This window comes from Nasonia vitripennis, assembly GCF_009193385.2.
Source record: "Nasonia vitripennis strain AsymCx chromosome 4 unlocalized genomic scaffold, Nvit_psr_1.1 chr4_random0009, whole genome shotgun sequence".
NCBI classification, from domain to species: Eukaryota; Metazoa; Arthropoda; class Insecta; order Hymenoptera; family Pteromalidae; genus Nasonia; species Nasonia vitripennis.
Window position 1 is genome coordinate 1,452,297 of NW_022279645.1, and position 26,136 is coordinate 1,478,432.

Genomic DNA, 26,136 nt, shown 5'->3' on the forward strand with positions numbered 1-26,136 from the left:
CGAGAGCGGTCGAGCGCATGCGCGCGCTGATGTGGGCCTCTCCCGTTTGCGTGGGCTCCGGCGCGAGGGAGCACGTGCAGTTCAGTTCTGAGAGCTTCTCTCGAGTAATCAGATGACATTTTGCGTTTTTGTACTTGCAATTGCAAAAGCCTCTTTGTAAATTGCGAGCGAATAGAGTCGTCATCATCGTCCTTTTCAGGACGATCGACACTCTTTATTGTATCACCGTGCGTTGCGTAGTGTGTGTGCATTTTGCGTGCGGTGTGCGGATTGTGTGAATTCTTCGAGTGTTGGGATTTCGGTCACGTGTGAGCTTCCTCGCCGTGTCGATCTTCACCCGGCGATTGCTACCTACGCGGCAGAGCTGAAAAGGCCTGGCCGTGGTCCAGGATTGGTTCCCTCGAGACGTCGAGGTGTCCTGCGACCGAGGAAGGTGCATCCCATCAAGGTGCGTCCAGGGCTTTACGTCGCGCCGTCCACGTCTCGATCTGCGGCTAAGGTAGGAGAGCTCTCCAGCGTGCGAAAGGTACCTCGCGGCGATAGAATTGAGCTACTTGCGTTTCTTTCTCGGTTGTTGTCTAAAGTAGAGTCTCTCTTTTTTTGTATAAGCGTACATTGCGTTTCTCTCTATTTGTTTAGTCTATCCTAGAGTCACTTTTCTTTGTATAATTTCCTTATTTCTAAAATAAAGCTATAGGCTTGTCCCGGCTTTTCTCTCTACTCTGTGAGAGTTTTTACGCCGCGAGAAGCCGTCTTTTTCTCTCGCGAAATTCATTGTGTTTTGCGTTGATTTATTCACCCAAACTTCCCTCACTCATTCCATTTTAATTATATATATATATATATATATATATATATATATATATATATATATATATATATATATATATATATATATATATAATTTGAATTCACTAGCTTTTGTTCAGGGGGATTAAAATCCACTTAGTAGAAGCTGAGATATCTACGAACGAACACACACACACACACACACATCTATCCGTACCGACATTTTCTAAAAACACTATTTTTCGACTAAAAATCAAACACACTTCCTACATATTTTTACACAAACTTAAAAATTTACTATTACAAAAATTACATATCACATTTACACTTTCAATTTTTTTGCGATTTTAATACAAAATATTTACTTTTTTACAATTGGAATCTATGTATATATATATTAGTTGTTTATCCCTTTTATAATCAGAAACAATTTATAATTAATTCGGGAAAAGAAGAAACTTTGATTCTGGTTAAAGTACAGTGGTTAATACTAAGCAGACCACTATTATAATGTTGTTATGTTCTAAGACTGACATATAGAAGTGTGACTAGCACCTGGAAGTTGCTTTAAATTAGTGCGTTATTAAAAACAAGTTGCATTATTAAAAATCGATAAAAGTAAAAGCTTAATGTTCAAATATGCTGAATTTTTTGTTTTTGTATTGGTTTATTTTTATGGAATCTATCTAAATTTTTTCTTGCAATTTTTGAGCTAATCTAACTTTTGGTAATCTAAGTAAAAATGAAAAGTATGTAGTCACTATTGTAGTCAATAGTACATTGTGCATACACTAGACCTCCTAGTACATTGTGCATACAATACAATATTCAAGTTAATACCGATTTGCTCAAAACATGAAATTTCGAAAAATTAGCCAAATTAAAAAAAACAAATGCGTCTATCTCGGGCTAAATTTAACGAATTTAAATGATTTAAAATCGATAGTAAATCTCTTCTAAAAGCAAAAACAAAAGAAATTAATATGCCCTTGAACCGCCAAAAATTTCCTAATGGATATACATATGTTTGAAAATACCCAAAAAATAGAAAAAGCCGATTTTTCAGAGCACAAATAGATTAAATACAATTAAATAACTTTACGAATGGGCTAAATAACTGTTCCTACATGTAAATATATCACTGTAGAATGGTATTTAACCGTTATTTAACGGATTGTCTGGATTAGTATTTTGTAATCCCAAAAATACCAAGAAAAATGTCCTTCCCCATTTAAATAACATAGGAAAAATGAAGTGTCGTGCGGCACGCGAATTTGCAACGAATCGGGCTGAAACTTAGGGAAAGCTCGTTTTTAGGGTCCTAGAACCGAGATGACTACCGAGCTTCTAATAATTTTGAAGATGGGAAATAACGGACACCCTACTGTTGCGAGATAAAGGCCACTAAGTAGTAGATACGAAACGCTCCTTGGACCGATGCAGAGAAATGTTGGTCCTAAAGTTAAGCTCTTACACCCCTGCCCGATGCAGAGGAACGTAGGAGCTTGGGTTGAGTACCTCTAAGTGCTCTTCAGGCCGATGATGAGGAACGTAGGTAACTGAGTTGAGTCCAGACTCCCCCACCCGATGCAGATGAACGTGTCGGGGTTGACTCTGTCCACAGGATGACCGGCGGATGCTGCAGGAAGCAGACGGCTGGACGATGCAGAATAAAGAGGACGGCTGGACGATGAAGAATGATGAAAACGAGTTTGATCCTAAACCCCTAATCACCTTGGTGGATGGGGGATGTTTGGAAATTTCAAACTTTAAAGGAGCAGCCAACTAGGCTAGTTAACGAATCCCACAGAAGTATTGTTCAACGATAGTACCTGTGGGGATCCAGTGTCGGAGGGCCACTTGTGCAGAGCTTTTTCTGTCTACGCCACATGAAAACACACACACGCGCGCGCGCGCGCGCGTGCGCACAGCTATATGGACACTTTCTAAAAACTCGTAACTCTAACTCCAAACACTTCAAAACGTGTTTCTAACGTATTTTTGATGAAGTCGAAAATTTCACTATTACAAAGTTTCCTCCAAGAGGAAGCGAAATTTTCACTTTTTGATGTATAACAAAAGAACGATGAACGTTAATCCAAATTATCTGCGGTAAAAAGATAGGAAATATTATTCGCTTTCAGGTTTATATTTATTGATTTACTTGTATCAACTTCATTGATCAAATTATCACAAAAAAGAATTAAAAAATCACTATCCTACGTAAATACAAAGATCGATCATCAACATATATTAGAGGTCCCAGGTATATGCAACAACACTTTCAAGATGCAATAACTATTATGAAAAAATTTGGCGGACTTGATTTATTTATAACCGTAACATATAATCTATAATGAGAATAGTCAAAATTAATTTTGGAAAAATTTCCAAGAAATACAAAACTTAATAATGTACTTAAGACTTTAAGTAGAAAAATAAAAATAAAAAACTATTTATTTTCAATACCATTAGCAGTAGCAGTTCGACGTAAATTCAGTACTTTTACTTTTAGTAACCCATTTTTTTTTCTCGACTTCGACAAACATTGAACTCTTTTATAATCTACAAATTTTAAATGATACAATAAGATTGTTCATTCTTCACCAACCAGAACGTAATTATCAGATCATGAAAATAAAATTTTCAAATAAAAATCACACAAAAACTAAAATGGAGGGTTAGCAAGCAGAGGACCAAATCTAACTAGTATACAAATATAGCAATATATTATTACAAATACGATTCAATATTGATACAAACTTACCTAATTTTGTTTGTTGCATCAACGGTAACACAAGTTGCATATATGTTTCTACCCAAGAAACAGATGACGATGCTTTTTTAAACATATTGTTGCCAAATTTTATTCAAAAATATTTAACAATCAATTTTAGTAGTACCAAATTCTAATAATATGTTTTTATACTCCTCCTAAAATTACAAATTATTAAAATTAACGGAAACTTCTTGAAAATAATAACAGTTATATGAAAATCCATTAGGAACAACTCTCTAGATACTTACTACGTAACTTGCTATGCCCTTTTTATTGTACTTATAGTGTTTATATCACGTTCTAATACGTAAAAAGAAAATTTTAGTTTACCAGAAAACAAAATAAAACGGGCATGGCAAGTTACGTAGTAAGTAGTCTTGAGAGTTGTTCCTAATGGATCATCATATAACTTAACTTTAAGTTAAGTAAGCCCTTGATATAAACAAAATAATTTTTTTGCTATTTATAATTAAATATAATAAACTTGACTTTGTTTGATTGATCTCAGTCCTTTTTTTATCTGTAATTTCGTTGCAGAATATATTAAACTCGCCTAACCTTTTACTTTTTTAAAAGTCAATTTTTTTTAGAGTCGACTTTACTCTCGTGTTGCATATAGAGTTTTATTCACGATTGTACTGTGTAATCACCTTATTTCTTGAAAAGTGGGTCCTACAACAGCTAAACTGACTAAATTAATACAATTTTTTTTAAATATGCAGAATATTAAAAATTAAAATTTTTTTTTATAATTTTTCTACTTTTTAACATTTTTTGAATATTTCCAAAATTTTTTTCAAAATTTCCAAATTTCTTTTCAAATTTTCAAAATTTATTGAAATTTTACGGGAATAAAGAATTTATTTCCCACAAAATGCGGGAATAAAGTTAATTTGCGGGGAGGAAAAATATGAGGGAATAACATGCTACTTTAGTCCCGCTTTTTGGGAAATAAAGTGCCTATTATAGTTCAGTCGTAAATAAATATTATTTTATCGATGGTCTCGGTGGTAGTGGTAAAAGTTATTTACATAACGTGATGATTAATTATTTAATTTCAATGAATGTTCCGTTTATTACAATGGCCTGGACTGGTATTGCTGCTAATTTATTAATTAATGCAAACGCTGTCCATAATATTTTCAAATTACCATTAAAAATGAATGAACAAACAACGTGTAATATTTGTCCTAATTCAAAATATGGTGAACATATTAAAAATGTAAAAATTATAATTTAGTATAAATGGTTTCAAAACATGCTTTTGAAACCATTGATACTTCATCCTAAATTATAATTTTTACATTGCAGTTGATAAATGTTTTCGTGATAAGTAGTATAACAACGCGGATACGGGACCCCCCCCCCCCACCACACCACCCTCAGCACACTTGTGCACGTGAGAATAGGCCCCGCCCCCACCTGTGCAGGTGAGAATAGGCCCCGCTCTCATGGAATGTTCTAGAAGCTTTTGACGTCATCGCTAGGCCTACCACCCCCCTGTGCAGGTGAGAATCGATAAAGAAGGTCACTGCAGGGTATCCGGGAGGCTCGTTGGGGCTCCGGGCGGTAAACTCCAGTGCTCCAGGAGTCCACGCTCAAGGTCGAGTCAATACGTGGACTCTTCTAGTCAGGCTGACGTCACCGGCCGACGTGCAACTCGTCGCATCTTTTCGTCGACTCGCGGATCACATTACACCTGTTATTCTTTCTTTATGCGCGCTTATTCGTATATATTCTCCTCGGATAGCATATACGCATCTTCTCACTGCATCAGTAATTGCTGCGTATTATCGGCATCTCTCTCTCTCTCTCTCTCTCTCTCTCTCTCTCTCTCTCTCTCTCTCTCTCACATGCTGCATCACAGGTCAGACAGCATCTACGCAATGCATACCAGCAGTAGCTAGCCGCATGGATCAAGTTAGACGTGAGCACCTTTATCTGTACGCATCGACGGCATAATAAGCTCGACTGCAAAGTGTGACGAGAGCCGTGCGACGGGGGTGATTGCGTCAGCGGTGAGCTGCAGGGTGGCTTCGGACGGCATACTTCCTGCTGACTCCAGGAGGCTGCTCAAGGTGTGCATCTGACACCGGGAGTCAGCTGCTGTTGCAGGCTCCAGGGGCAGCATATTTCGGTATACTCCGGGTAGCTTACGAGGGATCCGCTCAAGCTCAGAGGCTACGCATTACAGAATTTTCTGGGAGCATGGGATCAGGTTGCATGTGTTTTTCCTTGCCAAACGTCAGCCCGATGAGCGGTAGCTGACAGTCGCTGCAGTATCGGATTACCCAGCATTGTTTTTTCGCAGGTCCGTATATCCAGCGTAGTATGTAGCCGCGGATATTTTGTCAAGTGGTGTCTTATTGTCACTGCTGCGAATCACTTTCGATCAAGTCATCTTTCGTTAGTGATATTCTTCTTCTACGAATGCGCGGCTCTTTTGAAGACGATTCGCATGAACGTCGCAGTGAATATTATTATTTTCTGCGATAACGATGTATTTTTCACTCACATTGCGGCTCTTTTAAGATGATCTCCCATGAACGTCGCAGCGTATATTATTATGTTTATGCGTGTGCCTTATTTTTTTCACCGCTGTGAATTTGCGCTTCACGCAGTCGAATCATCTTTCACAACGGATATTATCTTTCTTCGAAATAGTCTTACGAGCGCGCTTGGATATAAGCATTTTGTTATTATTCAATTGGATAGTTTTACAATTTTCTAAATAGAGGGGTTGCTATAAAAGCCAGCGGACTGACAGAAAATGAGCAGTTCGACTTTTGAGTAAATACCTTACACATCGTACTATATCAAGCTTACTTTAAGTTGAAGTATACGAACTATGGATTTTGAAGAATTAAATAAAGTTGGTCAACATGCGTATCTGCCAACGAAAAAAATTTCTGAATTAGAAGTAGAAAAAAAGTTTAAAATAACTAAAATAAAACAGTTAAAAACAAAATTTGGAAATAAAGTTACTGTTTAGTTCGTTTTATTCGTTCAAGTAGTGTAGGTGTAAATTTAGGCTTTTTGAATTTCGCGCCGCTGCGCGCTCTCCGTTGCGACGTTGAGAGCGCGCGCGGATTCCTGTTCGGACTGCCTAGCGCTTCGCACGTTTGGCTTTCTTACGCTTTTCGATTTGTTTTCTTTGTACGGTGAGCCAGTGACTTGTTCTTCTCAGAGCTATCACTGTTCACCTCGTTCTGCACCGTGTTTGTAGTGTTTAGCGGAAAATTCGCGATCGCGTCGTTCGCGTGTGTGTATTTGTGCGAGTGTGTGAGTGTGCCTCGAGGCGATAGTCTTAAGGTTTGTTGGCGAAGGTGTCCACGTGTTGTACGTGACTCCTTTGGGGTGAGCGAACAGCGGCAACACCCCTTGTTGCCCTCGTGCCAAGCGTCTGGCTCGTCCTTATTTTCAATAAAGCTTACACTTGCTGAGGCTTTTCCCTCTAAACCGTGAGGGTTTTTACGCCAAAGCAAGTGCTTTTTGTGTACCGCGAAATCGTGTGTGTTAATTAAAAAGAACCCTTCACTCACTCAACCCTTTCCTTTTGTCGGAACTCATTCTGAGTTCTTTCACTCGTTCTAAGATTATTAATCATTTACGTTGAATTAGATGATTGTTTCGGTATTTTTGTACCATCAAGAGTTTCAAAATATTTAACAGATAATCAAGTTATTAGCTCAGTCTCAAGAAGGAAAAATTTATTTACAATATTTTGGTGGTGATACAAATAAAGTACAATTCGGAAATTTTTAAAATAATCATAAGAGCTATACTAATATATACTCATATGTCATCTCGAACGCGAAGAGAGATGAAACAGCGTGGCGTGTCGAATTAAAAAAGAGGAACGCACAACGCTGCACTGCATATTGTTTATGAAAACTTATCCTCTACCGTATACTACCATAATACTGTCTACGTGACCCTTCGAGTATATAAAGCCTAAGGATCATCAGAGAGACCATAGTTCCAGCTCATCCACTCAAGCTAAGACATCTTGTCAGTTCTTCTGTTAGCTGCATTCTCTCTCATCGTATCCGAGTTTCTACGTTTCCATCGTATTTAACAGTAAGTATCAAGATAATGTTTTATTTTAAAGATTTTTGAATCTACATTATAGTAAACAAAAAATCATGCCGATATTAGCGCAGCTTGTTTGCTTTAACGAAATGATACTCGTTCAAAAATTATTATACATAGATTTTATTATGTGCAATGTGATAAAGCAAGCTGACTCCGCTGCTTGCATCCATATTTCATTTTAAAATCATAGAAAACGGATATCTTTTTTAGCTGTCATTTTTAGTAAATACCTTAAACTTAATTAATACTTATAAATAATATTTTTATTGCAGGAATTAGAAAAATGAGCAGTAGCAGTGGCTATGGAAGTAACAGCAATGCTAGCGGGGACAGCGGCGGCTCATCCAACGGGGAGTATATTTTTATACTTCCAAGAGTTCGAGCACCTGCAGAATGGATTAACCCTACTCCTGCTGAAATGCGCTCTATTAATTTGGCTATAGACCAGTACGATGATGACACGTTTGAAATTTTCATGGTCATGAGATCCATACCAACGCATCTGATGAAAGTATTCAACATTTTTAACTTTCAAAAAGTGTCAAGTTTACCAAATAACTTCTAAATTAAATAAATTCAATAATGTAGTGCAACGTTTTGAAATGTTATATGTAGTGCAACGTTTTGAAATGTTAAGTGTAGTGCCTTTTGTAGCAATATAACCGCTCTTGGAAAGTATTACAGTGGTTAAATAAAAATAAAAGAAAAAACCAATAACAATTTTTGTACTCTCGCTGGTAGTGGATTCTCGTGGAATGTTTGTGAAATGAAGTAGCCTTATTGGTTAGTTTTTTTTTGTTTAGTCAAACCCTCTGATCGGAGCATAATTAAAAAAAAAAACTTTCAGTAAGAATCCGCTACTACCGAGTGTACATAAATCCTATGATTATTCCTTCTCCTAATGCACGTATTTTTATTTTTAATTAATCAATTATTTGAAATTTTTAAAAAAAATTTTGATGTTAAATTTTTAATTTTAATTGAAATTATTTTTAATTATACTTATGCTATTTAAATTTAAGTTATGATTTTTTTAATTTTAATGTTGACTTCAAATTTTTAAATTCGGGTTTTTTAATCGTTTAAAATCTTTTATAGCTATCGGTGGCATAAATCCGCTGTCACAACTATCCGTGGTATAAATAGTCTATCATTCTACTGTGCTGATCATCCTCGCAAATATTGAGACAATTGTTACATAAACGTGATACAAATGTTCATGAGAAGCAAAAGTTTTTATCCACTATAGAGCGCTAACTGCACTGGACTGTTTAGGACACGGATAGGCCTAACAGCGGATTTATGTTAGTCAGTGCTATAAAATAGCGTACGATACTCGTAGCATAAATAGTCTGATACGGCGCGGCGTTTTAGCTCCCTCGCTACGCTCGGATGCTAATACACACCGTACCGTAATGGGTTATTTATGCTACTTGTATCATAATATACTATTGTATCTAAAACGTAAATGATTACTCACTCTCCACGACGTGCCTTTATATATGCATACACCCATATACACATTAAATGAACTGTTGGATTTTCTTGAAAACGCACCTCCTTCTTCATGTTGCTATTCATTTTGAGCATTTAGTTTACACTGCACACAATCTCTTTTTAAAGGTGGAACTCCACTCTCAATTGAATTGTGCTCACGACAGCGTAGACACTCCAAAATCTCTGAGTCCTGCATGAGGAATTCTCGTGGTAAATATGCAATATCTCTCAGAGTCATAAATGATAGGTTCTCTGTGCGATAAAATTCTCTGAGAGATCTCTCAAAAGATGGCGTATTGTCGTGATAAAACTTTTTCAGCAACAATACATTTCTGTGTGCGCAGTTTGCCTTGAACGCTAACTTATGGTGTGGGCACAGTGGCTCCAAAATATCATATTTCAGCCTTTGTAACGAGGGAAGGCCCATTTCACCCATATCAACTATGTGAAAATTGAACTTCTCGAGCCATTGCTTCTTCTCGGCTCCTTTGACGTACACAACACTCGCGTTATGTAGAACAGTTTTCAAGACATTTTCCAGCTCCTCGTAGGCCAGATCCCCCGAACTCCATGATAATCCGTGATAATTACGTTCCAGCCAGAGATTTTCAGACTTGTACTTGGCTGTGAGTCTACGCCAAGGTGTGGGCGGCTTGAAAAAAAATACCAATGTCTTGAGTTGAGCATTAAGTGGAACTATGGCAAGTTCCTTGACGACAAATTCATTCACAGGCTTTCTGAATCCTTGTACATCGAGCACGTATTCCATTTTGACTGAATGCCTACCACAAGCTGCTTCTCAATTTATACCATCTTCTCCCACCACCCTTTAAACAATTTTTTTCACATCTCCACTCATAGGGTCGTATTCGACTATGCGATCGTGTAGGATGAGACAGTATGCAGAGGTGCCACCTGGAATATTTTCCCTAGCCTCAAATTCGAGACGTACATCAACTGATGCTTGCTTAAGTGACTCATTTTGTTTTGAGCAGTCAATGATAATGAGAGGGGCATACGACAGATAGTCGGCTTTTTTCAGCATTGGTTCTACCTCTTTGTTGTAGTAAGCATTTTAAGGCATACATATTGTAGAGTAGAGCATACTGATTATTAGTAATATTGAGATTGAGATTTCCATAGGGATAGTGTTGAGAGTTGAGAAAAAGTGTAACGTTGCTTATATTGCAATGATCAAAGCGACTAGCATTGGCTGTTTTTCGTCCTTTGCGATTTGTCTGGAAGCCAAGAATAACAAAGCGAGGCTTCTCCAGCTGATTGGCAGTCTTGACAGTCCACACGTGTTTCGATGTACTGGGCAACAATGGATACTCGTATAGCTCCCAGCTACGAAAACTCATGGTGATAGGTCTATCCTTTTCCAGATGATTGAGCAATTTAATTTTATGTTTATCCGAGAGCACCACATATGGCATTAGCCATTCAATTTTGGTGATTTCAACTTGGTAATCCTCATAAACATTTTGACCAGCCACGGCTACTTGCGTCTGCACAATAGAATTCACATCAGAATTTGATCTTGTGAGAATAAGCTCGTGTTTGGCATTCACAACAATTTTGCGATAATCTTCGGCAAAACCCAGAATCATACTAAGTGGAATTGATATGTCAAAGTAGCCATTATCGTCAAGCCGTTGAGTCTCTGCAATGTCGAGCCAGCCTGCATTTTCAATCGCTGAGCTCTGACTAGGGTTAAATGATACGAATCCTTTCATGAGACTTGTCAAGCCCACATTCTTGCATCGATCAATCTCTATGGCATTGAGCTCATAACGAATTTCCTGAAATAGATGACATATGGCGTTGTTTACAAATCGCGTGCCCTCGATAGCTGTGCCATCTGGCTTTTGCAATTTTCCACATATATGTAATGAACTGCGCGAAGGCAGCACACATAGATCTTGATGTTGTATACCAATGCGAATTTCATCGCTGTTATTGAAATTCGATAAAGTATAGGGCTGATGCGCATGAATCTCGTAATGCGCAACAGATTCGTCAAATACGACAGGTGACTGTATGCTTAGCACCTCTTCCATTTTGCTGAAAGCAGCAAAATATTACACAACTTATTTTTTTCCAAGGACAACTCTTAAACCTAGACTTTTTAGAAACTGTATGTTTTGACGTATTAGCGCTTTGAGTACTCGTCGACGACTGCTCGCTCGACGGCATGGCACGTTACTATTATAACCTTTACCAACTTTAGTATTGTACACAATACCCATAATACTCAGACTGATTTGATGTGTAATATAATTGTTATGACTTCACCACGAAAATTAACTAAATGACCGTCTTGATCGACGATGTGGAGCTGCAAGGTATTTATAGTCTTGACGGTGACTGGTAGGTAAATAATTGGTGATGGTACTTCGATAATCTTGTAGCCTGGTGAGTCAGCTGGAAAGTATTCGTGTATGGTGTGTACCTTATGCTCATTTATGTATGCCCCAGATGTAATATTACACTCGACGCGTAAAGCGTTGACCTTGAGAATGGTTACTGGCAGATTCGTAATCAGTATTTGGTGACAATACGCGACTCGTGAAACCCAACAATTTGCTGATAGAATCGTCTGGCTAGAAATCAATCGATCGATTACACTTGATCATGCAACGAAGGGTGTTGTTATTCGGCTTGAGTTTGAGGGTTATGCCTTTTGGTGTAAGCGCCTCTTTCAGACTCTTCTCAATGTCTTCAATCTCGTAGCTGCCTGTAGGCAAAATTATCACTTCTCCTCCCACGTAAAACTTGTTATTGCCTGTATCGATGTTTGGTATTGAATTGAATGTGAACAACTCAACAAGTCCGAGAACGTAACTTTTGTTAGCTGAAAGTTCAAGCGGTGGAAAATATTGAGCTTCCAATACAGCTGAAGTTCCAGACAGGCTCAGTGTTAGTGAATCTTACATGACTACTCGAACTAAACTGACTGAAGTCGAAGCAGAACCAACACTTATATATCATTCAGAAGAAATTTTAGGCAAAGATGCCCACAGTTGTAGCTATTGTAATCTTGATAATGCTCCTGATTGTACTTGACTCTGCTCACATTCCAATATTTCATGAGATCCTGAGGTGGCTGCAAATCTCCAAAACTGTCAAAATACACTACATGGTTGCCTCGTTTTCGATAGGCGACCCAATGCGTGCCTGGTCCGCTTTTATCGTCAAGATTGACGATTGCTGATTCACGATAGTGTGGTCCACTCGCTGGTAGTGCATTTCGCATGTAAACACCCCGAAAATATGGGATTTTCAGGATGCTGGCATATTTGAGAAGGTCAGCGTCAGTTAGTGCGCGTTGCGGCAATTTGAAGTTTTTTTTTTTTTTTTTAAACCTTGCCCACGTTTCAGGTACATACCATAGCCCTCTTTGTAAGGTTTCAGATAGAGACCTCGGCCACCGAGCGCAATAGCTTCCATTGTTTTGTTATGTCTTTGGCTTTCGTCAAGCTGTCGTTTAGCGGCGCTAGCATCGTTCACTGCTTTAGCGATACCAGCAGCGCCACCTGCTAATGCACCTGTTGCACTCAAACCGACAAATATCGGAATGAGAAATGGTAGGAATCCTCCGATTTTGGATGGGACTGACAGCATACGTGGAATACGTATATTTTGCTTGCCCCCAGCCTTGTTTACAGCTTGGCGAGCAGCCTTCAGAGCGCTACGAATGAGTGCGCGAGAGTTGTTGCTTGGAACAGCAGTGGAAGCAGCTTTGATCACTTTAGCCAGTGAAATAGATGGCTTCTTTTTAATCCGTTTAAGGCCCATTCCAAACTTAGATTTTGCTTTCATGGTGCCTGCTATGGCGAGAGCAGCTACTTTTTCACCAACTCCTGCGTCTGCCGCTCGGACTCGCTCCCAGGCTTTTGCGGCCAAAACCTTATCTGCAGCGTTTCTTGCTTCAACGTTTTCTCGATTCTGTGAGTAGGCAATATCGTGCTCCTTGCAAGCTTTATCAAGAGTATTGATTCCAGGATCTCCACGTGCTAGACGTTTTGCTAGTTTAGTGCCGGGGCCGCAGTACTGATATCCTGGGAGATGCAACTCGACTGGGAGCTTTTTGATAAGTGAATTCACTAAACCACGACCTTTGCGTCGTTGCTGCTTATGTATGATCATGATGCATGAGAGTACAGCTCTCAACTGATCCCAATGCATTATAAACGCATGGGGCTTATAGCTTTTGCGACCTCTACCTGGTATACAGTACTTCCCCTACAGTGAACATGATACAGTTGTGCCACCTGACGACGTACTCCCTAATTCAATCATGGTTTTCGATGACGTCGCCTGTGAGAGACAATACAACGTCAGGGCTTTCTTTTGCATGGGAAGACACAAAAATGTAGACTGTTTCTATCTCTGTCAGTCATACGCTCACATTCCGAAACATTTGGTGCGCGATAACGTAAATGTGCTAGTAGTTTTTCGTCAAGATGACGTAAATCTCAAACACATATACGATGATCATGCGAATCCCGATATGACATATACAAACTTCAAAGCTTTATGCTCAGCATGCTGGAAAGAGGGTAAAAATGGATTTCTTTTTATCGACAAGGAGCGACCCATCAATGATGGACGATATAGAAAAGGTTTTGATTGCTTCGCCACAAATATATAACGTATAGCAGGTGTGAGTAGTTGCAGTAGACTGTGATTCATCAAAGAGTCAACATGGCAGACTTTCGACGTGAAAAGGCAGTTCTTCAGCAAATTGACAAATCTAGAGAAGCAATTAGAAGCAAACATAGATTATTGAAGCAAGGTAAAGCTAGCATGGAAAAAGCTCTGGGCGAGACTTTTAAGCCCATAGTAGATCCACTAGAGAAACTGGTGAGAGTGAAAGAAGAGGTTAAGCCAGATATTAAACAAGAGTTAAAAACAAAAAAGTTTCGACGATGATGTTAAAGATGACGAAGATAATGAGGATGATACGCTACTGAATGAAACAGCTGATACTTCATTTGAAAGTGCTCAAGAGGATAGTGAGGACGAGAAGATTAAGAAAAACAGTAAAATAAATGGATTTAATCCGTATGCTTTCAGACAGCTGGTGCGAAAATTTTCAAAAACTTCAGCTAGCAGCAGTACATCTGTTTTCAAATAGAGGTCTGAATATTGACCCAAGTTTGAAATATTGAAGTTATTCCAAATATTTTGTGCATGTTTATAATCTTCATCTGAAATGTGACAGTTGTTTAATTTATTGTAGAATGCATCTTTTGGCGGTAGCTCGGAAACGTTGAGTTTTTCCAATGAATTCACATAATCGTAAGGGAAAACGCCTTTTCTCCTTAGCAATTGATATTTCTCTTCAGTCAGATGGTTATCTTTGTTAAACTCTTGCTTGAGGATATTCACATCTTCGAAGTAAGATGACAACTTGTCTGGTGACGATGCCATAAATCGAAAAGAGTGGATAAATTTGAAATTGATATCACTACCATCAATGTGTTTCGTAAATGATATAAATTTCTCCTTATTTATAGACAGTAGGTTGACTCTACCAGGTATACATTGAGCAATATCTCTGATTAAAAAGTGTGAATCATATCCAGTCAGGTTGTGAAAGATCACTGGAACAGAGCGAGAATCTTGATAGTTCAAGTTACACTTCTCATGGGCTGCTCCTCGATATCTGAAACACATTTAAGTATAGTACTTGTCATCGGGGCGCTATTGTTGTTATTATTATTACTATTATTACGTGAAAATATTACCTTCCAGTGAGATGGCAGTGATCACGTATTCTATCAAACTCTAGAACTTTCTCACAAATGTGACAAGATGTACCTCGCTGGAAAGACTGCTCTTGCTCCCAAGTCAATGTCTCAATAGGTATGGGACACCAAAATACTGTTTCAATGTTTTCAGCAAGTTGTAAATGCTCGTCAACAAACCATTTTGCAGGATTAGGTCCTCTATAGCTACGATAATACGAGAGTGAATCATCGTAACTGCATTTCATATAATATCCTATGCTAAAAGCTTCATGCTGCTGATAAGCATTTCCAACTTTTATATCTTCGAGGATACATTCGAAATCAGCGTAAACTGCAAATGGTACTCTTTCTTTGTTATTGAAATTTTTAAATTGCAGAATCGAATTTTTGGTATTTGGCAAGTTTACTCGACATTTATTTAGTAGTGAGCAATCACGTTCATGTGCCTGTAATTGTGATTCAGTTCGGAAATAATGTAAGCATCGATTACAGATGTGTAGTTTAACGTGTTGTCTTGATAATTGTCTGGATACTAAGCGGGACAAATCCTTAATCCAAACGTAATGATAAACTATAAGATTGTCATCAACCTCCTCTTTCTCATCTGCATAATAATTTTGTGCCAGTAAAAGGTTAATATGAGTTTCTTTTTTACATGATGTCAAGTGCGTTGGTGCAACTTAGAATGATCCTCCATTTTTTTTTTAAAGTGTAAACATTAACCGAAATACCACTTTGTTTTTCAAACTTAGGTATATGTTTTGGGAGCACAGGGTATTGTAGATCTCTGAAAATCGGGTCGTTTTCATAAGCTTTATATGATGATACCCTATCAGAATGTTTCTTTGCTGGATGTAATGCTGAAAGAATAGCCCATTTGAAACAGGCATCATCGAAATTCTTCACGTTGACACAAGCAAGCTCAATGCATTATATTTATTAATGTGCACACATAGATTAAGAAATGCTCGAAGTGTCCATCCTGAGTCACGTTCTTGGAATTCTTCCATATCTTGCTGGATAGGCTGCTGAACATTCAAACTAAACCACTTCTTGAGATTGGTATTTTGAAAAATAGCTTCAGCCTTTGTGTTGAAATATTTTATCTCCGTAATTTCTTTGTCAGCTTTGGTGATGACGTATTCAGCTGCCAATATAGTATACACTTTCACAGCAGTCTCTTTCTTAAGAGCAGTCTTGATTCGGCTTTGAAATAAAACTTGAGAGTCTTTCATAAATGCTGCTATATCTAACTGTTTCATGTTTGTAATCACTGCAGATCTCATACGATTGTTGAATGCTACCTCTAAATCCTGCCATTTTACTCTATCACTTCGTCGTTCACGCACACCTTCACCACGTTTCAGTAAACACTTTAGCTTGTCTTTAAAGCCCTTGAGAAACGCGATTGTTGACAGGAACTTTTGTATTTGGGGGGGCACTTGCAGCACTTTGAAGCAATAGTCTCAAATGTCTTAAATTTTTATTATTAAGCTTTACCCACTTATCCACTTTTTCAGGGACGTTTCTAGAACTTTGAGCTATAAGCCCATAGGCTTCTAGCATAATATTCACAAGCTCTTTGCAATCGTACGCAGACATGATGATTACTCTCTAAATGGTATGAATAGAATGAAAAACAATGACGTCGCTTTCCTTTTATAAGGGCAGCAAAACAAGCGAAAATCTAATTTAAATAAGTTTTATTATACACGCACTTATTATTCAGAAAAATAGTTCGTAGAAAATGAATCATCTTGAAAAATAATTGAGGGTGTATGTCTGATTCATACTATGTGAAATGTACGCACGAATGTTCTAGAGTATACGCAATCCGACACCCCCGACTGATGTCTGCGCATCGTGATCAATATGTACATAGCTGTATTTAATACAAGCAATAATGCATCGTCTTAAAAAATAAGCGTGAAACTAGAAACCCTTTGATATTAGCCGCTGCGATACAAAGTCATCGAACTAATTCATAGCGCGCATAAAGAAAGAATAACAGGTGTAATGTGATCCGCGAGTCGACGAAAAGATGCGACGAGTTGCACGTCGGCCGGTAACGTCAGCCTGACTAGAATATTCCACGCATTGACTCGACCTTGAGCGCGGACTCCTGGAGCACTGGAGTTTACCGCCCGTAGCCCCAACGAGCCTCCCGGGTACCCTGCAGTGACCTTTTTTTATTGATTCTCACCTGCAGAGGTGAGTGGCTTCACCTGCACAGGGGGGTGGTAGGCCTAGCGATGACGTCAAAAGCTTCTAGAACATTCCACGAGGGCGGGGCCTATTCTCACCTGCACAGGTGTGGGCGGGGCCTATGCTCATCTGTACATGTGTGGGCGTGGCCTATTCTCACCTGCACAGGTATGGGCGGGGCCTATTCTCACCTGCACAGGTGTGCTGAGGGTGGCGTGGTGGGGGTCCCGTATCCGCGTTGTTATACTACTGTGATATATGTAAAAATCATCTTCCTTTTGCAGGGAAAGTTATTGTAACATCCCGTGACTTTAGACAAACCCTGCCTATAATAGTACGGCATAGAATCAGAACAAAAATCCTTGAAACATGTGTAAAAAGAAGTTTTTTATGGTCAAAATTTTTAAGACTATCATTAAGTAAAAATCTATGATTATAAAATCCAGATAATAAATTTAAAAATTGGTTACTTGCCATAGGTAAAAACAAAAATATGACTAAATATGAATTACAAAATAATATAAGAAGAATACCAAAACAATTTATTTGCGAAAATGATTTAATGACAAAAATTTTTGGACATAAAATTAATCCTAATGATACGACATTAAAAAAAGTGATATTGTCACCGTTAAATTCTAATGTACTAAAAATAAGTGAACCGGACGTAACTTTCGCAAGCGAAACGACAATCCGCAAAATCAGGGATTGGCATGTCATGGAGGAATATACTGCAAGTGACCACCAGTATATACTTTTTGACATCCAGGACGACCACAGAAACAGGACCAGAGAAAGAAAAAAAGACTTGCTGAAGAGATGCAAAGGGCGGAGCTCCCATCAATTGGGCTCCCTCAGCAACTGAGCGGACGCGAAAAAGCCGAAGCACTAGTAGAACGTACAACACGTCTCATCACGGAGTTGTGCGACGCAGCTATGCCAAGGGTGTCTTGCGGCCATATAAGACACCCGGTATAGTGGTGGACGGAGGAAATTGCAAAACTCAGAAAGGATTGCTTTCATGCTAGGAGGGAGGCTTAACAAGCTCTGAAAAGACAAAGGCCTGAAGCCCAGGACTTGTACGAGAGACAAGACCGGGCGCGAAAAAGGCTGAGGGACGCGATAAAGGAAAGTAAGCGACGCTGTTGGGCAAAGATTGTCGACGAAGTGGAGAAAGATCCGTTTGGCGACGGATATGCGATCGTTACCCGTAAGATAGGCGAAATGAAAGAATCGGAGCCCATGGAGGCAGAAGTGATAGAAAAGGTAATCGATGGGCTGTTTCCCACACACCCCATCAGACCTCAGGCAGAAAGAACGAATGTGCCGATAGACGATATACCCCCTTTCACCGAGGGCGAGCTTATCGCGGCAACCTCATCCCTGAAAAGCGGCAGAGCACCAGGACTGGATGGTATTCCGACGGAAATGCTCAAAGTCGTCGCAATCCAACGGCCAGAGCTGCTACTGGAAATGTACAATCTGTGCCTGATACAGGGTGTATTCAGCTCGAGATGGAAAAGGGCAAGATTAGTCCTTATCAAAAAACCGAAAAAAGAAGCGGACGCGGACACTTCTTATAGACCATTGAGTCTATTGGATACGATGGGAAAGACGGAGGAAGCGCTGATTAAACTGTGAATACTTAGCGCCGTACGCGAAGCGGGAGACCTCTCTGATAAGAAGTATGGCTTTGAAAAGGACGATCGACCATAGGGGCCATCAGAGAGGTAACAGACGCGGTAAAGAGGGTAGAAGAAGTTAGATACGCGACTAGAGACATCGTAGTTTTGGTAACGTTAGATGTAAAAAACGCGTTCAACTCAGCAAGATGGACCGACATACATGATGCCTTAGAGTCTTTCGGTGTACCGCAATACATTATGCGTCTTACGGAAGATTATCTGAGGGATTGGGTTATAGAGTATGACACGAAGCAGGGACGTAGAAGAAGACCTATAACTGCAGGAGTAGCACAGGGTTCGATCTTAGGGCCGGACTTCTGGGGCATCTTGTACGACGGGCTTCTAAAACTCGAAATGCCGGGAGGCGTGATGCTTGTGAGATACGCAGACGACGTAGCCGCGGTTATAACGGCACATAACGTGGACATCGCGCAAGCGAAACTAAACGCGATTATGAGTAGAGTGCTATGGTGGATGTCGAGGCACGGCTTGACTTTAGCGCTTAATAAGACCGAAATAGTCCTCCTGACAGGAAATCGCATACGTACCATCATACCGATGAAGGTAGGCGGCGAGACTATAACGACGAAACCATCAGCAAAGTATCTAGGGGTAACTCTGGACACGAAGCTGAACTACGGAGAACATCTAAATCGCGTCTGTAAAAAAGCCATGACTAGGATAGTTCAGCTTAGCCGACTCATGGCCAACGTGCGCGGGCCTAGGCCAACAGTTAGGCGGCTACTCATGGCGACCACCAACTCTATCCTATTATACGGAGCAGAGGTGTGGGCCGACGCGATGAGCATGAATAAGTATCGGAACAAGATAACGGCTGTACAGCGAAGGGGGGCCCTTAGAATAGCATGCTCCTACCGGACGGTCGCGGCTGAGGCATCGATGGTAATCGCGGGGGTAATCCCCGTGGATCTTCTTGCGACTGAACGCAAGCGGATCTACGAGGCTCGCTTAGCGTCGAATAGCATCTCTATCGCCGCGGAAGAAAGAGAAAAAACAATGCGCAATTGGCAGACTAGGTGGACCGAATGTCCAAAGGCTAGGTGGACTAGGATCCTTATTAAAGATGTATGCCCGTGGGTGGACAGGAAGTGGGGGGAGGTTAACTTTTACCTTACCCAGTTTCTCTCCGGTCACGGATACTTTAGAAGCTACCTGTTCGCGATGAACACGGTGGCATCACCGGGGTGTAAGTACTGCGGTGACGAACGGGACGACGTGAGACACACGTTTTTTGACTGCCCATGCTTGGCCGAGAAACGTAGAGTACTGGAGCTGACGATAGGGGCGTTCACGCCCGAGACTGTAGCTGAAACGATGCTTGATAGTAAGCAGACCTGGGATGAGATAACGGCGTACGTGGAGACGGTTCTCCGCGCGAAGAACAATGACGGTTGCTTGCAAGACTAGCTGTCGGCTAGAATAGCTTAAGACAGGCGACCCCCCGAAGGAATGCGAAAGCGGCTACCGGGGGGGGGGGGGGTTCGCGGCCTTCTGAGAGCGGGAGTTTTAGTGAGTATGCCTGGTGTTGTCCCACACCAGGAGAGCCTCACACACGGGGAGTCTCGCACGGCTCCTGTCATGGTGCATTATGCATTCCTCCAACTCTCCGGATAATTATAAAAAAAAAAAATGAAAGTATAGTTGAAAGAATAGATGGAGACCACTATATATACTATAGTGATTCATTAACACCTAATCGATTGCCACTACATAAATTAATATTAGAAAAAGTGCAATAATTAGTTGCTTAAGAAATTCAGACATTAGCGGTGGTCTTTGCAATGGTACAAGATTGATAAATAGATATGAAACAATATGTTCTTACAGCAGAAATTATTTCTGGAAAATATTCCGGTAAACAAATATTATTGCCTCGTATCGATTTAGCTCTATTACTAGATGAAATACTATTTGGTATGGTTAGAAGGCAATTTCCAATAAGTTTTGCTATGATAGTAAATAAATGTCGAAGCCAATCGTTTGACTAAGTTGGTTTATATTTATCCACTCCAGTATTTAGTCACGGTCAGTTATATGTTGCATTATCAAGAACAACTTCAAAAGAGAAATAAAAAGTTATCGAATGATGAATCTGCATACAAAAATAATATAAATATTACAAATAACGAATATAAAAAACAAAATTTAAACGACGAAATGAAAATTTACACAAAAAACATAGTCTATTCTGAAATATTCAGAAATTAATTATATTAATTATAAAACATTACTAAAATATGAAGTATCTTTTGATTGATTGAGTAATCGCTACTAATACAACAATACTAAAGTATAAATTATATATTGATTTGCTGAGAACTCTTCACTATTAGTACATTACTAAAATCTGCGTGATCTCCACTAATAGTACATGCGTGTGACTTAAATGGTTCTTTTTTACACGGCGCCGTTAGCACCCGAGTGTATAGAGGGCGCTAAGTGCCGTGTAAAACTGAACCATTTGAGTCAAGAGTATTGTATACAATTTTATAGCACAGACTGCTAAAATCCGCAAGTCTCGCCTATTCGTGACTAAAGCCACGGTGCAAAAAAGGACTACTTTAGTCACAGATAGGCGTGACTTAACAGAGAATTTTAGCCACACTGTGCTATAATAGTACATTACTCAAATTTAAATTCTTATACTTTACAAAAACAGGCATGAAACAAGATTGTATCTGCACAACTGCTTATTCGCAGCATGCTTTTCATACAAACCAAGTCTGCAGATTACGTCATGTGAAATGCATAAATCCAAAGAGCATGCGTCATTTCACATTCACAAGCAAATATCTTCAAGAAATAAGATCGCATCTGCACGAATAATTATTCGCAGCATCCCTTTCATCCGGACCGAATCTGCAGATTACATCTTGTCATATGCGTGAATCCATAGAGCATGCGTCATTTCATATTCATGAACAAATATTTTTAAAAAACCAGGTCATAATTGCACAGATAACTTTTCGCAGCATCCCGTTTATCCGGATTAAAACTGCAGATTACGTCTTGTGATATGCGTGAATATAAAGAGCAGTCGTCATTTCTCATTCACAAACAGATATCTTCAAAAAACCAGATAATATCTGCGTAGATGATTATTCGCTGCATTCCTTTTATCTGGACTAAATCTGCAGATAACGTCATGTGATATACGTAAATCAGGGAAGCTAACTCGGACCGGGATCCGGAGCGTGCGCAGTGGCCTGCTCCGCTGCCACGCTCTCATTGGCGCTCCGCACTCGCGCGCGGTTTGAAAAAGATGGAGGGCGGGGCTTTGTTCACGGGACCGGGTTCCAGCCCTGTGAACAAAATTTTTTTTTTACTCTTTTCTGTTAGTCGACATTTTAATTGACGTGAAAAACTCTTTGTTTACTAGAAAAAAAAAAAAACAATTAGAAAGCTACACAACAATTTTCACATAGGGATATACGTCAGTAGGTAGCTTATATCCAACTAAATCCCCCATGGCTATGTAAACATACATTTCTAAACACTATAAACCCTAAAAACCTAAATATTTGTTAACAAATCATGTTTAAGCTTAAACAAACCCAATTCAAACTAACAAGCCACCACACCCTCGCGATAAACATATGCTACTTTCAATCTTTCTGCTCCAACGACGTTTGTGGCGGCGCGGTCTACGTCGCTGCGCAGTAATCTTATGCTCCCGGGTTCGAGTCCGGTACCCGGCAAATTTTTTTTTCTTTTTTTCTACTTTCTTATAAAATTTGCAGTATAAAATCCACAACCACAAGTTAATAGGGCAAAATTTTAGCAATTTTACTGTGTTTTTGATATATGTATACTTTATTTCTAATCGACTACCAAAAAAATCAGATAAATATAAATATTTATCATTATTTTATACATATACGTAATTTATGTGAAATGTTTTATGACCCGGTCACTTTTTGTGAACCATTCTTCATCGAAAAAGTGTACTTAATTTTATTTGATTTTGATTTTTTTTTCAGTAGGATTTTATATTTATGTTTGTACCACATATTTATCATAAAATAATTATCATCCTAGAATGATTTACAAGTTCCGTTGAATGTTTACATCATTCCTCATTTTAGTGTTTTAATATAGTGTAGATATTGTGTTAAATCTTGTATCAAATCTAATGTAAAATCTTAAATTAACCAGTAATTAATAAAAACTTTGTTTGGCTTACGAAAGCAATATTTTAATTGCATAAAATCTACTCTAAGCATCTTCTAGAAATTAATTCATTACTATGAATTGAAAAATGTGGTTTTATCGTTCCAACGTTTCAGAGGCCTCTGCTTTCTTTCTCAAAAAAACTAAAAAAATACATAGTTTTCTCACCAGCAGAAGCATTTTGTACTAATGCATACAGTCGTTATATTTCAAATTGGCTAGTCAGTATTTCGAAAACTGAATGATAAGTTTCAAATTAGCAAACAAAGGAAGACATTTAGTTATTTTATATACGGCAGATCAGGTGAAACGGGATAACACAATAAACAGAACACTCGCGTGTGATTGAAAAAAGGTATGAACTATGTTGTGCAAAGGTTCAAGAAGTTAGTTTATGAAGTACAACAATCGCGCGCGCGAATCACTCAGCCTTCGGCGGTTTCGTCCCGGGTATCAGAAGTATCGTGCTACTTACTCGCTCGCTGGTCAAACGCTTTTCTTTGTCCTTGTGAGCAGTCACAGCTTTCTAGAAGTAGATCTGGCTGCTGTGGCTCTGGAGGCGTCCCTCCAGTCACTCGAAGCACTATGGGTTCTCTTCCTCGCCGGGTGCGGTTGATCAGCTCCCGATTTCTCAACAATGTTTATCGCGTAGATGTAAAAACAGTTGAAGCGAAATCAAGTCTAAACGCGCGCTTGTCTCTCTGTAGAAAAATTCTTCATCAGAGCCGGCTGCTGACGTCGTCTGCTAGAGCGTCTTGTTCGTAATCACGCGACATACGTGCGCGTGGGATTCAAAATCTTTGCGCTCTTTACACTACGTACGTACAAACATACATATCTTTTAATTAATACAGACAGAAAAAATCTAATTTTTTAATGCACTTCTAGTATACTATATAGCTAAATAAAATTTATCAGATGTGGTCCAGATCAGATGATGCTGGGGATAATCATGATGAGAAATGTACATATATATATATATATATATATATATATATATATATATATATATGCATAGAACAATGTATTTCAGAAACCAAGTCGCTGCTCCACGTTTTTTTATAGTACACATACCTTGTGCACTTCTTTGTAGACAAACTTCCGTCGTCCTGGGGGTCATTCTAAAACCTGAACATCATCTACAAGATGTGACGAATTTTTTATGGTAATTTTGATCAATCCTTGGTGCACTTTTCGGTAGACGGTGCTGGTTTAAAAATTTAAAAAGTAAAGCGAAGGTAAAAAAGAATAGTAAGCTATGCTATAAAACTTTTGATTTTTATTAGGCTTACTTTAATAACAAAAAAAAACATTACAATTTTTATGCCAGGCAAATAAATTCAAGTTACTACAAAGTCTTCACAAAAAAAATCCTCGTATTTTTCAAAAACAGTTGGTGCTAATGGTAATTTGTTTACGATTGAGAACCAAGCAAAAAACAAACGCAATTGCTTTAGTAAAATAATTGTACATGCCTCATCAAATATATGAAAAATTTCTTCATCGTTTCCAATTATTCCCATGGTTATTGCTGTTTCAGTAAATATTGAATACGTTTTATTTTCAAAGTTCTTTAAATCATCGGAAGAAGTTGCCTCTTTAACTCTGTGTAATATTAATTTTAAGTGAAATAACTCTCGTTCGTAAAGAATCGCACAGATTAATCTTCCTAAAGTATTCAAATAGTTTTTACGTCTAATTGACTTCTTTTCCGTAAAAACATTATGTTCTAGTATATCACAATACAACAAATTTCTGGCATAATCATCAATTTTATTTAGTTTATACCATGCTGTTAAAGTTGTCTTGAGATTGAGAGAATCTATACCAATGTTGTTTCCATCAAAAATTGTTTTTTGTTGGTTCTGTAAATAAATAGCTAATTTAACTACACTATGAGAACGAGCGCAAATTGGTAATTCTTAAATACGCCATGAAGCTTCCATTGGCCCTATGTATCTACAATCCATGTATTCTGTTATTTCATCGTAAATTTCTTTATCTTCATTTTTACTCACTTTAATAAAGGAACATTAATCTGCTTTGTGTAAATCTACATAATATTAATTCGATTTTTCTGTGTTTTTCAACTTTGCCTTCTAATAACGTATATCTTCTTACAATTATGTTAAGTTAATTTGGATCCCCTTTCTTTACTACATACTCCTTTACATTGTTCTGAAAAAAACTTTTAAAAGTTGCTTCTACATTTATAAAAAAATCGAATTAAAGGTAAATAACTTGTTTTTGAGATTTGACACTTGTAGATCGTTTCTTTGACACTTGTAGATCGTTTACAGAGAGGCGCGATTTGTTTTTTTGTAGATTCGATTGACACCTAGTGCTCATTCTCGTAGACGATTTCTCGTCGACCAAGAGGTCACCCTGACACCTGGACATTGTCTACAGGGAGGTACAATTTCTTTTTCGATAGAATTGATGTACACTTGGCATTTTATTATCATTAATGTACATATTATTTATTATTGCAAAATATTATTTACTCTTTGCGTTTAACAGGGTTGAGACTGTCAGCTTTACATTTTATATTGAGTAGTATTTTGTCAAATCTAATAAGTATTTTTTTGTTTAAAGCACGAGAGTAAAAGCTATATGTAAAAATTATAACTTCGATATTATCATAATTTGTTGATTTAAAACATAAAAATTTGGCATCTGTGATTAGACAAAGATTCTCCCATTTTCTTCCCGAAAAATGTATAAAGCGGGCTTTTTATATTTATATATGGGTGATTCTCTGTCAAGTCAAAGATAAAAATTTGTATTATGGCCCAAACTGCATATATTTGTTTGATACGATACCCTTGACTCTCAACAAAAATTTGAGCGCGATCCCTTTACTTGGCTTCGAGTTATAGCTGGTCAAAGTTGGGGTTTCAAGAAATTCCTGCATTTTTGCCTATTTGGAATGATTTTTAGCTAATAATAGATGCATTTTTAACTAAAACTACCGTTATTTATTTTTTTTTTTTTGTAAAATTTCCTGAATGTCCGAATAAAAATACTCTTATAGTCCTATATATGTTTAGGCTATCTTATTTGCAAAATCATAGAACTTGATTTTATTGTTACAAATATTCCTACAGAAGTAGAGGAATCGTAAATATATTATATCTTT

The 26,136-nt window shown here is 38.4% G+C and overlaps 1 protein-coding gene across 50 annotated transcripts in view; it reads right to left on the bottom strand.

Annotated features, from left to right (window-relative positions):
* Positions 1-26,136, bottom strand: part of LOC103317042 (BRISC and BRCA1-A complex member 2) — a 226,437-nt gene that overhangs the window by 105,252 nt on the left and 95,049 nt on the right. For 49 of the 50 annotated variants that reach the window (XR_004345303.1, XM_031930163.2, XM_031930162.2 and 46 more), the window contains one exon: positions 3,557-3,723. Coding sequence is in view for 49 of the 50 variants with exons in the window: in XM_031930163.2 (XP_031786023.1) it covers positions 3,557-3,641 (85 nt within the window). In the remaining variant the exon portion in view is untranslated. Of the gene's footprint in view, positions 1-3,556; positions 3,724-20,652; positions 20,674-26,136 lie in introns of those variants that run through there. The other variant, XM_031930158.2, reaches the window with a different exon arrangement.